General features: G+C 42.4%; 2 protein-coding genes across 2 annotated transcripts; one reads left to right on the top strand and one right to left on the bottom strand.

Annotated features, from left to right (window-relative positions):
• The first annotated feature begins 3,837 nt into the window (after positions 1–3,837).
• slc2a5 (solute carrier family 2 member 5) lies at positions 3,838–9,743 on the top strand. Its single transcript, XM_069141284.1, has 12 exons — positions 3,838–3,919; positions 4,064–4,162; positions 4,235–4,395; positions 4,480–4,604; positions 4,685–4,837; positions 4,951–5,076; positions 5,156–5,343; positions 5,572–5,682; positions 5,810–5,911; positions 7,130–7,205; positions 7,414–7,541; positions 9,301–9,743. The coding sequence occupies exons 1-12, from the start codon at positions 3,875–3,877 to the stop codon at positions 9,523–9,525; spliced, it is 1,539 nt and encodes a 512-aa protein (XP_068997385.1). The 5' UTR covers positions 3,838–3,874; the 3' UTR covers positions 9,526–9,743.
• An 88-nt stretch (positions 9,744–9,831) lies between these two features.
• Positions 9,832–14,623, bottom strand: ca6 (carbonic anhydrase VI). Its single transcript, XM_069141283.1, has 10 exons — positions 14,517–14,623; positions 13,755–13,934; positions 13,198–13,346; positions 12,553–12,648; positions 11,531–11,597; positions 11,247–11,404; positions 11,015–11,141; positions 10,802–10,885; positions 10,680–10,712; positions 9,832–10,590 (listed from the first exon to the last, which is right to left on the bottom strand). Exons 1-10 carry the CDS (start codon positions 14,605–14,607, stop codon positions 9,956–9,958), a joined length of 1,620 nt encoding a protein of 539 aa, XP_068997384.1. The 5' UTR covers positions 14,608–14,623; the 3' UTR covers positions 9,832–9,955.
• Between the last annotated feature and the right edge of the window lie 974 nt (positions 14,624–15,597).

The following is a 15,597-nucleotide window of genomic DNA, read 5'->3' as shown; positions in this document are numbered from 1 at the left end:
TGTTTAAGCCCACATTGTGATGTCTGTCTGTCTTGAATATCAGGTTATAAAAATCAAATGTTTCACATACTTTTGGATGGCAAACATTTCCATCAGTCTCATAGTATTATTCAAATGTCTTTTGGACATAGCGGCATGGCTCGGGTTGTAGCTGGTCTGTCTGTCAGTTGCTCCACTAAACTCAAACATCTCAACAAATGTTGGAATTAATTTCCATGAAATAGCTCTGACTTTACACACAAGTCTGCAGTGTGAAACTTTGGTCACCCCTCTCTTTTATATGGTTTCCCCCTTCTATCAGTGAGATTAATTACAAAAGTTATTTTTTTAAATTGCAGATACATTGTACGTAAATAAAATAAAAGGTGTCACAACCCCCACATATTAACTCATTTCACAGTAAGATTTTTTTGTTTTTGTTTTTTTTATCTGGCTTTAACCTTCCCGTTGTCGCAGCTGTGTTCAACCAAGTTCTATTTTATTTTTATTTTTTATGTTTTTATTTTTATAGGAGGCCGTGGGGGTTTCTTTAAAGAAACACTCACAGCCTCCTTGTCACCAATGATCCCCAAAAATATAAAAATAAAATAGAACTTTGGTTGAACACAGCTGCGGGTCATTTTGACCCGAGGACAACGGGCGGGTTAAATTAGCATGAAGCTAAACCGGAAGCCAGCGGCTCGGCCAACGGAACTCATTGGTGTGCATGCTCAGGTCAATCTACTTTGAATCAAAATGACGGGCGCGGGAACGTCACAACTGACAACAGATTTAAAAACTCCATTTACTGAGATACAAACAGATTTATCTGGCGTCGGTAGGACGAAGGAGCAGTGTGTCAACTTGTTAGGAAAGAGCTTGAATTAACAGATGTCCATTTATATGTAAAATACCCTGTAACTTTACAGGGTCTAGAGAGTACTACTGCTTAAGTGGGGGGAAAAAAAGCTGCATGAAGCCATTTATTGGGTGTAAATTACCTCAAGTGGTGCCACTTAAGTTGGGGTTGGTTGGGTCTGAAGACTTCAAGTTTGAAAAAGGAAAAACAATCTGGTGGTGTGGAGTTAGAAAAAGGTGAGTTTCCAGACATATTTAGCCAACAAGTTGTTTTGTGTATGTTCTCCTTGTCACATTTATGGCCTCTCCTCATCTCTGCCAGCTCAACGCTACATTAGCCTCTACTGGCATAATATGCTGCAATCTGCAGCTGAGAAGCAGTTTAGTTGTTAAATTGTGTGAAACTGAGAACCACATTTTGACAAAAAAAAAAAGAATTCAGGGAATGAAATATGTATTTGGTTTTACTACATCAAATATCCTCACAGAGACTCTCAGCCTTGTTAAATAAGTAGTGTAGTGGACAGACCCAAACATTCCTTCCTCCAGGTCAAACGGACATCTTACCCTCTCTACAACCCTTCATCCAGAGACACCATGATGTCTGACCTCCCTGCTCCTCAGGACCACAGGTGTGGACCTGGTACTAACTTTCCCCTGACTGAGACCATAAACCCCCTTTTAGTCTGAATTTTCCCAGGATTGAAATCATTTTTATCACCTTTTGTCAAAGGTGTCAAAATGACAATCTCCATTTCTGACTGGACTAACACTAATGGACCAAGATCATGGATGGACGATCACCTGTGTCTCCCATGCATCCTCTCTGTCAGTATAACCAAATAAATTGACCGCATCTTCTCAGACTAGCGTCCGTAAACTAAGTGTCTTGTCCTGCAAAACATTCTTCTTAAGAACCAGAACCAAATTCCAATCTCTCCCCCTGTTGCCACACAAATCCCTTGGCCCACTACAGCTCACAGGCAGGACGACGACGGGACTTTCCAGCCAAGGGATCTCCATCAACATTAAGACGGTATCTTTGATCAAATGGGTGATGTATCGATAGCTTATTAAACTCCTAAATTCATTTCCAAAACCGTAATTCAATTTAGCTCCACCTTTATTCGCTCTTTCATTCCACTACCAAATTAGCTCATGATAGTTTGTTTCTGGTGTATTTGTAATCTCATTATATTCATCACCATTTATGTAATACCGTTTTTACGTTATTCATGTTTGTGTACTCAATAAATACCCATAATTAGACCTAAATGTCGTCAGTGATAATTTGTTGAGAATATCAAAGGATTACATTTGTTATGAGAATTAATGTTTCAGAATATGTTTGACTGATTTTTTTGTTTTGATTTGAATTAATCATTTTGATTGGTGCCCCTTCTATAAACGAGAGCAAATCTAAATCAATTATAATTAAAAGTGATATTACACTACAGTAGACAGGAAGCTGTTACATTTTCAGAGAAACTATGTCCTTGTACTTGACATGTGACATATACTTGTTATTCTTAAGTATAGTAATAGCATGTTCTTAAGTAGTGAGACGTTACCAATAACAACATTAGCTCAATTAACATCCCATTACATAAGCACATTTGAAAATTAGGGAAAGAATGTAACGTGTGGAAATATAAAAAAAAAAAAAAGCTCATTGGGTAAAAACAGCATTGAATTTGAATTTCTGCGTCCCAGTTCACATCTTAATGTCACTGTCTGAAAGAAAATCATTGTTCGGTTCAGCACTCTAGATGCTTTCCCATGAGATGCTCAGAGATCGGTTGACTCGGGCTCTGCTTTACTTAACTCGTCAATTTATTATTTCTAATTTATTACCACAGTGTTTCAAAAGTGCTGTTGGTTTATGGTGATGGAGTGCACAAAAAGGTCAAAGTGTCACCATCTCAATGTGACTTGAGGGAGAATGATCCTGAAAATTGGCTCCATCATTTGGGATCAAGCCTCATATTTTACAGTTTTTTTTTTTTATTGCATCCGTTTGTCTTATGTATGAAAATCAACCCAAATCAGAAATTCAACAAAACACAGGCAGATGATATTTTCACTCGGTGGATTCGAGAAGAATTTAATGAAAAATTTAGCTGGATATGAATCATTTTGTTCATAATGTTGCTGAAAAGCGTTCTCTGTTAATAAGCTGTTAGATTCAAACACCTGCAGGGTCTTTTGAATATAATATAACAAGGTGCATTGTTTGGTTAACTGGATGAAAGTGACCTTCTAAAAACATGCATATTTTTATGTCCGTGAAATTTTTTACAGCTCAACCATCATCTGTGATATTTTGAATTATTCCCTTTTCCCACCAGCATCGTCTGCTCACTGACACATGCTGTATGTTACCCTTGTTTTTGCAGCGAGGCGTCCCTGAAGCAAGTAATATTCAGCTTTAAGAGCAAACAGCCTCGGGGACATCATATTGACAAACAGGCTCAGCTTTAGAGATAAGAGATGATGCAGCACATGACAAAATGCAGACAACGCAAACACTGGGGAAAAAAAAGGGATTTGCAGCTTTGGTGTTTCTGCACAAGATTCATCTATTCAGCATCATCAGTGTGTGAGGAATTGTTTTCAGCATGAGAGCGGATAAACAACAGTGAGGTCTTGGCCAGCTGTTTGTTATTACAATACTGTGTCGTAATTTCCCTCATGAGACAACGCAGCCTGCAGGTGGATCAACAATAAAGATGCCTTATGCTTATCATTTATCCTTTAATGGCAGCTGTAGATCTCGTCAACTAAACCAATACAGTCGATAGTGCAGTGCAATAAAAAGCACCAGATATCAGCAGTCAGTGCAGAGCTACGTTTCATATCGCGGTTGCATTACAGACAAAACTTTCTCAACCTGAAAACACAGTCAGCAACATGAGAGTCATAACCACCGCTGAGCCGTAAACCACCTCTGATCTCATGTCCAAAGGGCAGGCAGACTGCACTGGTTCAGTCATAACAAAGTGTGCCATTACTGAAAGTGACCGGTCCAAACACAGCCATGGCAAAGACTGAGGAATTGGGGACGCCTGTAGAGAGGAGAGGGGTGAGTTACAGTCCAGGTGTGATTATCACCACATCAGGTCTGGTTTTGTCTGTTGTGACAGCGTCCAAACAGCGTGATCATAATAGAGGATGTTAGTGTGGTAAAAACGAGGTGTCACATAGTGCGCTGAATGTCCCCGAACAGAGGTTAACTGCAGTCCTGGTGCTGGCAACGCTCGTATCTGCATTTGGCTCATCCTTCCAGTATGGTTATAATGTGGCCGCCATCAACTCTCCATCACCGGTAAGTTCCTGCTGAGGCCAGTGCCACTGAGATGTGGATGTGTTTCTATCACTCATGTCCTTCTCTCTTCAGTTCATGCAGCAGTTTTACAACACCACCCACATGGAGCGCTACAGCAGGCCGATGGAGGAGAACTTCCTGACTCTGCTGTGGTCTCTGTCCGTGTCCATGTACCCTCTGGGAGGCTTCTTTGGCTCTCTTATGGTGGCTCCTCTGGTCAACAAACTAGGGAGGTAAAACTCTTTCCTTTATGTCATATTTATCATGCGCTGTCGCTGCATTTGATCTGAACTGATGTGCTTCAACCCTGCAAACAGGAAGGGCACCCTTCTTTTCAACAACATCTTCTCCATCGCCCCTGCTGTCATGATGGGCGTCAGTGAGATCATCAAATCCTACGAGATCATCATCGTCGCCAGGTTTATAGTGGGCATCTGTGCAGGTCAGATACTGTGTTTTTCAGGCATTTGTTATGGATCAGGTGTCATTTGATTTCATCCGTGCATCCTTCCCTGTCTGCAGGTCTCTCATCCAATGTGGTGCCCATGTATCTGGGCGAACTCGCGCCCAAAAACCTGAGGGGAGCCCTTGGCATCATACCACAGCTCTTCATCACCGTTGGCATCCTCAGTGCCCAAGTGCTGGGCATCAGAAACATACTGGGCAACAGCACAGGTACTGACTGCCATAACGGTTTCTAGCAAATCTTCGATCCTTTATTGGTTGGATACTGGAACACAGTCTTAAAAACTGTCTGAAAGAGGTGTCTGTGCTCACCCCGTACTCAGGCTGGACCCTCATGCTTGGCTTGACCGGTGTCCCTGCCCTGATTGAGCTCCTGCTGCTGCCCTTCTTCCCAGAGAGCCCCAGGTACATGCTCATCCAGAGGGGAGATGAGAAGACGGCAAAGAAAGGTAAGAAAACAGAGAAACTGCCTCTCATGGCTACAACAGAGGGGCTCGTGGATGATCTGGTGATATTCTGTACGTTTAGCCCTGCAGCGTCTACGCGGCACGGACGACGTGGACACAGAGCTGTTAGAGATGCATCTGGAGAGCCAGTCGGAGAGGGCCGAGGGCAGCCTCACCGTGGTTACCCTGCTGTCCCAGCGCTCTCTCCGCTGGCAGCTGGTCTCCATCATCGTCATGAACATGGGTCAGCAGCTGTCGGGTGTCAACGCGGTGAGACGTGCCTGTCTAGTTGTCCTTGTCCCTCACACGCTGATGCCCGCACTGACTCTGTTTCACAGCGCACTGTTTAAACACATTGTTCTGTTTATTGAATTTAGTGGGTAAAGAATCAGGACACGCAACAGAGTCGGTTTTCATCCCTTTGTAGTCATTCAGTCATTTTTTCAGCTCTAGGACTGGCCTGTTCCTACTAGAATGCATTTCTGTCTCCCCTCTCAGATCTACTACTACGCAGACAGCATATATGCCACTGCAGGAGTCAAACAGAACAACATCCAGTACGTCACGGTGGGAACAGGAGCGGTGAATGTCTTCATGACCATAGCTGCTGTGGGTATCCTGATAAATTAAAGCCTGCAAACCTGAAACTTGGAGGGGAGGAGCGGACACCTGCGGTCTGTTGTTTGATCATATCAGCAGGAGATAATAGTTCTGAACGGGGAATTTGTTGTCCCAGGTCTTCATCGTGGAGGCCACGGGGCGACGGCTGCTCCTCCTCTGTGGTTTTGGGATCTGCTGCGGGGCCTGTGTGCTGCTCACTGTCGCTCTCAACTTCCAGGTACCAGCTAAAACCCTCAGTGTGACTTTCAGCTTCAACATGTTACTTCGCTACACTCTAGTGGTTCAGTGCACAAGGAAATATGAAATGCAGTCTAAATGTCAATGTAGCATAGTGTATGGACACAAACAAACATTCAGTGTCCATTGCTGTAATCATATTAGACACATAAGTTAATGATCTACAAGTAGTCATGTTGTGATTGGGCGCATCGAAGGGACTCTCCTGTCCTAGTTTCCCCTGTCATATTGGACATTATGTGACATTATTGATTGTTGTGAAATTAGATTGTAAAAACAGACTAAAAGTAGCTTAAAGGTGGGTCTTTGAATCTTATCTGTGTACAGTTTTAACAGCGTTTCAGGTCCTGTTACTACAGTTTAGTCATTAAATGCTGTTAAACAAGACTTTACATGTGGAATAAGCATCTAAAAACTTTGCTCTCTGATGCTTTTAAATAGAATACAGGGCAGCGTTTATAGTTTATTAAGGCTGTTTCCTGGAAGAGGCCCCAGGCCTGTAATGCAGAACATCTTCATTTCTTCCTTATTATAGAGGAACTTTGCCTTCAGTCTGGTCTTCAAACCATCTACCAATATGTTCAGCTGGATAGAGACCAGAACACACAACCAGGTCCAAAACAACAAGCAGGCACTTGTGAGCAGGTGGGTGAGAAGGCCGGGTGATGACGGTGAAAGACAGGAAAACACTGAGGACCCCTACAGGACAGGGAGGGAACAGCAGGCTCTGATGGGACAAGTGATCAGGAAACGACAGAGCACACAGCCAAACATAAACTGTTTCTCTGTGCTACAAACCATCATGCTGTAATAATATTACACATCTGCTGCTCCCACCATCGTCTGGAAAATAAAATGATGACTTTGCATATCTGTTTGCTGAGGTCGTGAAAAGTCGTAAAAACAGAGATCCACCACTAAAGCAGAAGAAAAGCTGACCATCAGACTGAACCACAAAACCCTCCTGCGAACCTGCAAGCTCACCTGGACCCAGTGTTTTCAGACAGGCAGCATTTTCAGCAGCAGTAACGGCACAATTTAAAGAAAGGAGTGGATAACGGGCACATCAATCAATAAGGAATAACAATAACAGACACTCCCACGCTGTGCAGCCGCGAAGGAGACATGTCTGTCTCTGTTGGAAAACCATCAATATGACCAGTTAAAGATAATGACTGCTGCTTGTGTGTGTTGACAGGAGAGCATGACGTGGATGCCCTACGTCAGCATCGCCTGTGTCATCGTCTACGTCATAGGACATGCCATAGGACCCAGTGAGTCCGACCCCACCCGCGGTCATTCACACACATGCTGATTACAACAGGGGGCTCCATTAGCTGAAGTGTTGTTTGGATGAGACCAGACATGTAATCATATATTTTGTAAATCAGTAGTCAGTCATTTGAGACGTGAGCATCCTCACTGTGACCCTGAATAGTGATGACGTGTGTTTTGTTGCGGTTGACCACGTGTGCTCTGCAGGTCCCATTCCTTCCGTGACGACCACTGAGATGTTCAGGCAGTCGGCCCGGCCTGCGGCCTTCATGGTTGCAGGCTCCGTCCACTGGCTCTCCAGCTTCACTGTTGGCCTCATCTTCCCCTTCCTCGAGGTTAGTTTCGCAATTTCTACGAACTCTGACAACTTTATTTTATTTCCAAATGTAATTATTCGCAGATATTTTTTAAGCATAAGCAGCAATTCACTAAATTATTCCATGACATCCTCTCTGTAATGTGATCATTTATACTACTTATTCTTTACGGAAATATGTGCTGTGTTTCTGTCTTAAGATTTACAAACAAACTTATAATTCTAGACAACAAAACAAAGATTGAATTTTAGCAACAACTTGATTAAAAATGCCAAGTGTCGGTCACAGATGTTTTCTCAGGCATCAAACTCGCAACATGAAACATCATCGTTTAACTGGACCGTAGGTTGCAGGAGAAAATCAAAGCGTATCACAAAAACCCCATTTTTTTTTCTCAGCACTGCAGGAACTGAGAATCATTGTAATTCTTAGAATTCTGTTTTGAGAGACTTTTTTTTCCGAGTTCCTACTTAACTTTAGGTACTTTCCCAGCACAAGAGGAACTATAGTAATTTGACTGTACGATGATTGGTTCACTACTTTACCTTGCTGTCAGAAAGCTCTTTCCCACACTGGAACTGCACCATTACATCACTCTCTTTGAACCCACCAGACTCCTCCGCATTTCACCTGGCAAAACAAGGGAGTTGCAGAGCTATTACTGCCTTCATTAGCTGGTTATTTTGTGTTATTGTGGGACTTAAGTTGTGTTTTAACGATTTAGTATGGATTTTAACTAACAGCAAAGTCACAATAACACAATTAAACCAATCAAAGCAGCAGCAGATCAACAACACCAATAACAACAATAAAAAAAAAAATATCCATCCTATGCCTTTATTTTTAGCCTTAAGAAATTATACAAAACGCAGACAAATGGACCATTGTTGTTGTATGTCAGGCAGAAGAGACGTTGCCAGGTGGACAGCGTATGTGAACAGAAAAATTGCCCTTGAAAATATATAGTTCGTGGGGAACTCCCCAGTGAGTGGTTCCTCTCAGGGAGTCCCAAGAAGTGTTTGGTCCAAAAGCGCCTCATGATGCCACTACCATTGAAACACCCTTGTACTGTGAGTTTACCATGTAACCAGGGGAGACTACAGAGCCACTGCTCCTGGCTCTGGCTATGTATATAGAATGAAAGGATATCACAGACATATGGGCTTCAATTCGTCTTAATTATTTATTACTCTAGATGTATGCTTGAAGTTGTTGTCATGCTGCGGAATGAATTCGGGACGGATCAAACACCTTGCTGAATGTACTTGTGTGATAGATAAAAGTCTAAACATCTGAAGTGCCTTTACATTTTAACACTACCTGCAAAGTTTGAAACTAGATGGCATGGAAGGAGAAAAGGTTCTCTGTGCTCACCTTCAGTGAGCAGGCACTGGAATCATGGTCATGATCCAGCATGTAACAAAGATGTCTTGCAAACACTGATAATGGACTTCAGGGAAGTAGGAGACATCTTGTGTCAAGTGGTTTTATTTTTGAAGTTAAACTATTCCTTTTCTGATTGACAGAAACATAAACAATATGCTTGTCTCATGTTTACTTCCTTTCAAGTCTTAATTTTTTAAGCTGAAAAGCAAACAAGGTGTTTGAAGAACAGAAACCAAAAAAAAGCATTCTCATGAAAGCAGCATGCAAATTCCATTCCACCTTCGCTGCTGTTTATGTCCTCCAACTGTTTCTGGCTGATATATTTATAACATTTTGTGTTGAGTACACACAGATCACATTTCCTCTCCTCCTCCTCTTCTCCCCCCTCCAGAGAGGCCTGGGCCCCAACAGCTTTATCATTTTTGCCTTCATCTGTCTGGTCACACTGGTTTACATCTGGCTGGTGGTGCCAGAGACCAAGAACAAGACCTTCCTTGAAATCTGCCAGATGTTCGCTAAGAGGAACAAAGTCGAGATCAAACTGAGTGACGGAGATCTGCCGCTGAAAGAGAGCAAAGAGAGCCTGGAGGATGCAGTGAAGGTCACGGCCTTCTGAGGAAAAATGAGAGCATTGAGAGGAGAGGAAGTCTTCGCTCCAGGATGAGGTGATGGACTGGAATATGTTTTGATTTAGATTCTTTGTGTGCAGTTTGTTTGTACCTGCAGACCTTTTGTACACAGCAGTGCCGGCCACAGTAAAGATGCAACATGCAGCTTCACAGAGGTGTGAATGGGTGCTTGAGTAATTAAACAAAGCAGTAATTCTCTTGTAAGCCTTTATTGATGAGGAAGAGAAATGAATGGAATACATTGCATATGGCTGTGACATTTATTTTGCATTAAATATTGACCTACAGATCCCCGAAAGACATTTTATTCTTCATTACACAAGCATTTCAAACATTTAAACATTTTAAATCCCCACCATCAGCAGTGGTGTTTTGGTTTGTTGCCACATTTGAAAGCTCAGAAGCAGCTAAGCCCTTTCAGGAGCATCTGTACTGACTGTCTAGCTGCACCCCTCCATACAGACTGAGTTTGGTGGATCCCCAACTGAACACATTCCCCACCGAGGTGCTGTTACTCTTACATGACATCTGGTCCCGGATATCTGCTGTGGTCAGCACGTAGTCCCACACGTTGACGTCGGTCATTTTACCCACGAAGGTGCCCGTGTTGGAGATTCCCAGTAATCCATCCTGGTCTTTGCCCAGAATGAAGACGCCACCGGGGCTGATCATGTAGCCACTTTTTAGGTTCCGCTGTTCCCCCACCATGCCGTTGATCCAGAGCTCTGCGCCACCGGTGTGGGACGACCAGGTGATGCAGTAGTTCGCCCAGTCGTGGGACTTGAAGTTGTACGGCAGGTTGACGAACTCGTTGCCGATCCAGAGGCCCACTTCTCTTGCATTTAGGTCCTCACCAATGGAGATCATCAGGTCGTTGTCGTTGCCATTGCTGGAGTAGGAGATGACCGTGTGGACCCCAACGACCGGAGTCAGGATGTGCATGCAGGCAGTGAAGGAGTCCAGTTCCATGGGATGGGTGAAGCGGGCCAAAGCATAACTGCCAAAATTTCTCTCCTGGAAGTTGAGCACGAGAGGAAAGAGAGCACGAGACCCTGAGGAAGACAGAAAAACTAGATTCAGACTGGAGGACGAGAACCACCCATCTAATCACAGTTCAATCTCAGCTCTCCAAAGCACTAACCATATCTGGTAGGCCTTGAGTTACGAAGTCCACCTATAGAGGGATAAACAACGCAAAGTAAATATGAGCACTTCTGTTTCACATTCAGCCATCCTTAGCTGTTTTTAGGACAAACAGTTCACCTGAATGTATGTTCTTTCCAAGAGACGTTATCAGACCCTCGATCTTCAGGAGCTTGGATTCAATTTCATCTTGCCTGCAAAAAGCTTAAAAGACAGAAAGTGAAAAACGATGACGAGGATTAGAATCAGGCCTTGGACTTCCCTGTATCAGTTCCTTGGAATAAATGATACAAACGACGTTGTGCAATCACATTGTCACAAAAAACTACACACTTCCTTTCCCGAGGCGTGGCAGGAAGGAGGACTCCACCACACGGTCGTTGAGAGGCTGAGCAATGCGGTAGTCGTTCCACAGGGTCTTGTTGTCCATGTCCATGAGAGTGCTCTCCAGTTTCCTGATCTGAACACAGCAGAGTAGCAGATTAACTATGACAGAGCACAACATAACATTCAAAATGAGCCTATTTCCCTCCAATTTGTTCCACATAAGCTGAATGAACCATACCTGGTTGTGTGAAAGGGTGATGGGTGTATCAAACACAGTCCAGAGGATGCTCTCGTAGCAGGGTGGAGTCGTAAGAGAGCCCTGGTATCTGAAGAAATGGTTGAGGTTCTCTGGAAGCATGTCACGCACATCGATACTCGATATGTTCATGCTCTGACCTGTCGGGGTGACGCGAGCCTCACATTAGACTCAAAGGTTAAAGGCAGAATTTGACCTCCAGCAGTGCAATGGAGCTGTTTTTCTGTTCTGATGGTCTCGTGTACGGGACTGCACATGGAACTCACCCGCATACTTGATTTTTTCCAGGTTTGAGATAAAATCGCTGTAGTAGGTGTTCTCAAAGTGGCCGTCCTGGAAATAAACCAAAGCTGTGTCAAACTCAAAGATTAAACATTCAGTCAAGTCAGGCTTTTCCTTAAAAGGATTCCAGTTTATTTGAACCTGAACCTTAATTTAGTTTTTTCACCCATGGAGTCTCTATCTCTCTAATCTGTTATTATAAAATTTTGTTCACCAACATCAGTAAGTGTCAAAGATCTGATAAGTGAAAGGTGACTGTGTGACTTTTAAACAGCCAAAGGTTTAGCCCGATCATCCGACTTTATTAGATGGTGGAAACCAAAGGTGAGTGGGTGATGTTGAAATTAATTCATACTTATTCAAGAAAACAGTGTTGAACCAGAAAGTATGTCAATAATCTGTGATAGATGTCAACTGTAAATTTGGGTCATAATTTTGCAGCTACATTCTGTCTAGCAATCTGACTGTTTGTTTTTTTCCCCATCCGACTTTTATTCGGTCGTGTTACTTCGTTCCCAGATCTCAGCAATTAACTTGCTGTCTTGTAAAAATAATGACAAAACTATAAAAATGCAAACCAAGTTGTAAAAAAAAATGCATTGTCATTTAAACTTCAACGAAACTGAATCGTTTGTATCCAAACGCATCTGACTCAAACAGGACTTTGTTATCACAGTGGATGCCGGCAGTGGCGTTGCTGCAGCGATAAGCTCTCAAAGGAAAAGAAAGAAAAGGAAGTGTCTCATATCTGAGACTGCCTGAGATGCAGAGCAGCCCTCTGGAAACAAGCACTCATTGAATGTGTCAGCATGCAGCTGAAGACTTATAACGCAGCAGGATGACCAAAACAAAACATCACACACTTCAAAGACCACTGGCCCATTTGGCAAACTTTTCACTACAAAGACTTTTTCTAAACTTCCCACAGCAGAACTGACGGTCATTCATTTGAAATAGATCCTAGATCCTGAGTAGATGTAGATGAAAGTATTTGTGTCTCACGTACATCATAGAAGAAGGCAAGCACTGCCAGGCCGTCTGGCTTATCTTTGGCTTCAGTAAAGCTCTTGTACTTGTCAGAGTTGTAATGGACAACATGGAGCTGAAAGACAATGTGGAAACACAGAACAGGTCAGATGACAAAATATGACCTGCAATTCAAATGGAATTTAATGATATAAATATATTTATATTAGGTTTTCGGTCAAATCCAAGAACAAAGCAGTTAAGGCTTGTTTATAGCAGCAGAGGAACACATTGGCGGTAAACTACTCAGCAGAAAACAAAAGCCTTTGTCAGATAAATTTGCATGTAAGCGGCTCAGAAACGGGGCCACAGAGGAGGACAAAGGTCAGTCTTCAATTTAACAGATGTCGGTAGTTCTGCAAAATGCGGTCCAGGGTTAAATAATTTGATGATCTGTTACAATTCATCGCTCGACGCTGTGGGAGTGTAATTATTTCCACACAATAGAGTTCTGCTTCGCTAAATTGTTAACATTTACATTCACTTTTTAAATATTTGTGCCTGTATCTAAAGAGTCTCTGTTTGGGTTGGATGAGGATGTTTGCATTGTGCGCTAACAACCTGTCATCACTGCAGTGACAGGTTATCATTATGAGTTTCGTTCATTTGTTTTTCTTAAGGCCACCTCTGCCATGTATCGGATGCCGTCTAGGGTGTGCTCCGCTCCGCTGGCCTCCAGGTCCCAGCCGCCCCAGTGCAGGTGCATCTGGACAGCTGTGTACTTCCCTGGGAGGCCCTTGGTGATCATCATACTGGAAGGCAGGTCAATTTGAACTGTTGGTAACAACCAAGATAAGACAAATTAAGATTACTTTTATATAACTGCAGTTATGTTACAGACTTTTTTCCCCCCACCATCCAAGAAGAATTGGTTTACATTCACTTCAACATAACATTAAAAAAAAGAAAGAAAATGCTTGTCCGTTTTTTTTTTTCATGTTACCAAGGTAGTGCAGACTTTTGTAATCTGCAAAGTACCAAGTAATAACAATTCTTGATGTTCACTGTGAATTACACAAATTCAGAAGGTTTTGGAAAATGTGCTAAGAGTTTACACAAATGAATGGAGACAAATGGCGTTTTTGGAAAACATGCAGCTGTCACAGAAAGTTTAGTTCAAGTACCAGGGCAGAAACTGAGGTTGAGTAATTTATGCATTTTTATCCAACTGGCTTTTCCTACCCGAGTGCCCGTTGTTGGACATGAGGAAATTTCCCTTCTGCGTATCATATCCGTTGAGCTCCAGCTGTAATATGTCTGGGTTGTGTTTAACGCTGCGCCGCTGGATGTCAATCGGGGACTGCTTCTTCCCTCCGCACGCAGGGTACTTGGTTGGCCAGTGCATTTGGTCCAAAGCTCCCTCTGTGTGGAAGAAAAGGATAATTAATTATCAACCTAAATGGGAATTTGTCACTGGACAGAGATAGATTTATGTCTTGAGTGACATTTGGAACTGTTGGTTTATGTTGCAGAGGATTAAAACAGCTCACAGGTTGTTGGTAATGCTGGCACGCACAGGACTTGTTTAACCGGATATCGTCTCCGTCCAATAATATTCACTGCCAAAAAATTTACGACATTTGTGCAATACACTCCATAAAATCTGTTGCCATGACTGTCTTCACAAGGTCTTGATGTAACCAGAGTCTGACAGCGGTTACTCAAAATATTTGGTGCGACAGCCAGAAAACGCAACGGTTAAATGCTTCGGACGACTGTCGAAAAGTAATGATAACAAAATTGATTTTGCATGACTTCTTACAGAGTTAATTTTATTTGCCGATATTTAATCTTACAGCAAAACTAATCGACCTGGAGGAGTCGCAACGCACGTTTTACGCATCAGACGGCTTCAGTTAAATTGTTTGAAGTGGTTTTTTTTTGAGTGAACAAAATGCAGTCTATTAAAAATATACATCGATATTCTGAAAGCAAAAAGCCCACCTGTGTAAGTCCAGTGTATGTCATCGTGAGGCATCCCAGCACGGACCCCACAGACCAAAACAGCGCAGAGAAATACAGAGAAACTCTCCATCGCTGCGTCCCCGTTCCTTCACGTAGGACACTGGCACCACAGAGGTTCTCTCTCTACATTTAAACTGCCAGTGGAGGGAGGTGTTGAAACCTCTGCTGAAAACGCCCAGAGGTCTCTCTACAACCCCAAAGTGACAGGAAAGCAGCTTACAGTCTTAAATGAAATGTAGTTTTAATTTAGGCTCGAGCTGAAATTATCTTTGTGTGAAAAACTCCATCAGTACTTCTTTATTTTATTTAGTTATGTTTAGTCACTTGGCAAGGAAAACACATGTATCTTCTCTATGCAGTTGGAGCCTATTTAACCTGGAAATATATTCAGATATAAAAGTAGAATAAAGGATAAAGACCAAAGATTGGATATTAAACATATAAAAAATGTCCCCTCGGGGATTAATAAAGTAACTACCTAACCTATATTGTCACATCTCAGTGCAGCTTCACAGTCATTCCTCTGTATCACAGCATCTTCTTCAAACTTCTCACATTCACAAGAAAAGTTGCTGACTAACTTTTTCTTTTCAAGTTTACCTTATCAGTCTTGTTACAAGAATCCACAAAGCATATTAATGTCACTGTGACTTCGGTAAAAGCTGCAAGTCATTCTGAACAACAAAAAAAGAAAGCAGATGGCTGCTGATAAAAAAAAAAAAAAACCTGTAAATTTAAATAAAAATAGGAGCACCAATGGTAATAAAGAATGAGACATTGCACCGGATATTACTTCCTGATTCATACCAGTCGCAACATGTCCAACACCTCAACTTTAGATGCCACACCTGTCAAACTCAGGGATGTGTGAGAGGGTGCAGTTTGCCTCAGAGGACAAAATGTCCTCACCTGGACACTAACAAATGTAAAACATTCTCTTCATTCAGGACAAAAGTCAGGTTAAATAATTTAATTGTTCAACACTTTTGGAATCACATGTATTCACTTTTTTTCCCCCGAGTTAGATCTTAAAAGATTGACCTCTATCTGATATCTGTCT

The sequence above is a fragment of the Embiotoca jacksoni genome, unplaced genomic scaffold (assembly GCF_022577435.1).
Source record: "Embiotoca jacksoni isolate LCO1_2020_lvr unplaced genomic scaffold, fEmbJac1.0.p SCAF_9, whole genome shotgun sequence".
NCBI classification, from domain to species: domain Eukaryota; kingdom Metazoa; phylum Chordata; class Actinopteri; family Embiotocidae; genus Embiotoca; species Embiotoca jacksoni.
This window is presented reverse-complemented; position numbering and strand designations above follow the sequence as displayed.

Excerpts from the sequence above, each read along its gene's own strand:
- slc2a5 (XM_069141284.1), top strand. The coding sequence starts at position 3,875 with ATGGCAAAGACTGAGGAATTGGGGACGCCTGTAGAGAGGAGAGGG. Across the intron at positions 4,396-4,479 it reads CTGGTCAACAAACTAGGGAG|GAAGGGCACCCTTCTTTTCA; the intron begins GTAAAACTCTTT and ends CCCTGCAAACAG. Across the intron at positions 7,542-9,300 it reads TCATCTTCCCCTTCCTCGAG|AGAGGCCTGGGCCCCAACAG; the intron begins GTTAGTTTCGCA and ends TCCCCCCTCCAG.
- ca6 (XM_069141283.1), bottom strand. The coding sequence starts at position 14,607 with ATGGAGAGTTTCTCTGTATTTCTCTGCGCTGTTTTGGTCTGTGGGGTC. Across the intron at positions 13,935-14,516 it reads CATACACTGGACTTACACAG|AGGGAGCTTTGGACCAAATG; the intron begins GTGGGCTTTTTG and ends TCTTCCACACAG. Across the intron at positions 12,649-13,197 it reads GCATCCGATACATGGCAGAG|CTCCATGTTGTCCATTACAA; the intron begins GTGGCCTTAAGA and ends ATTGTCTTTCAG.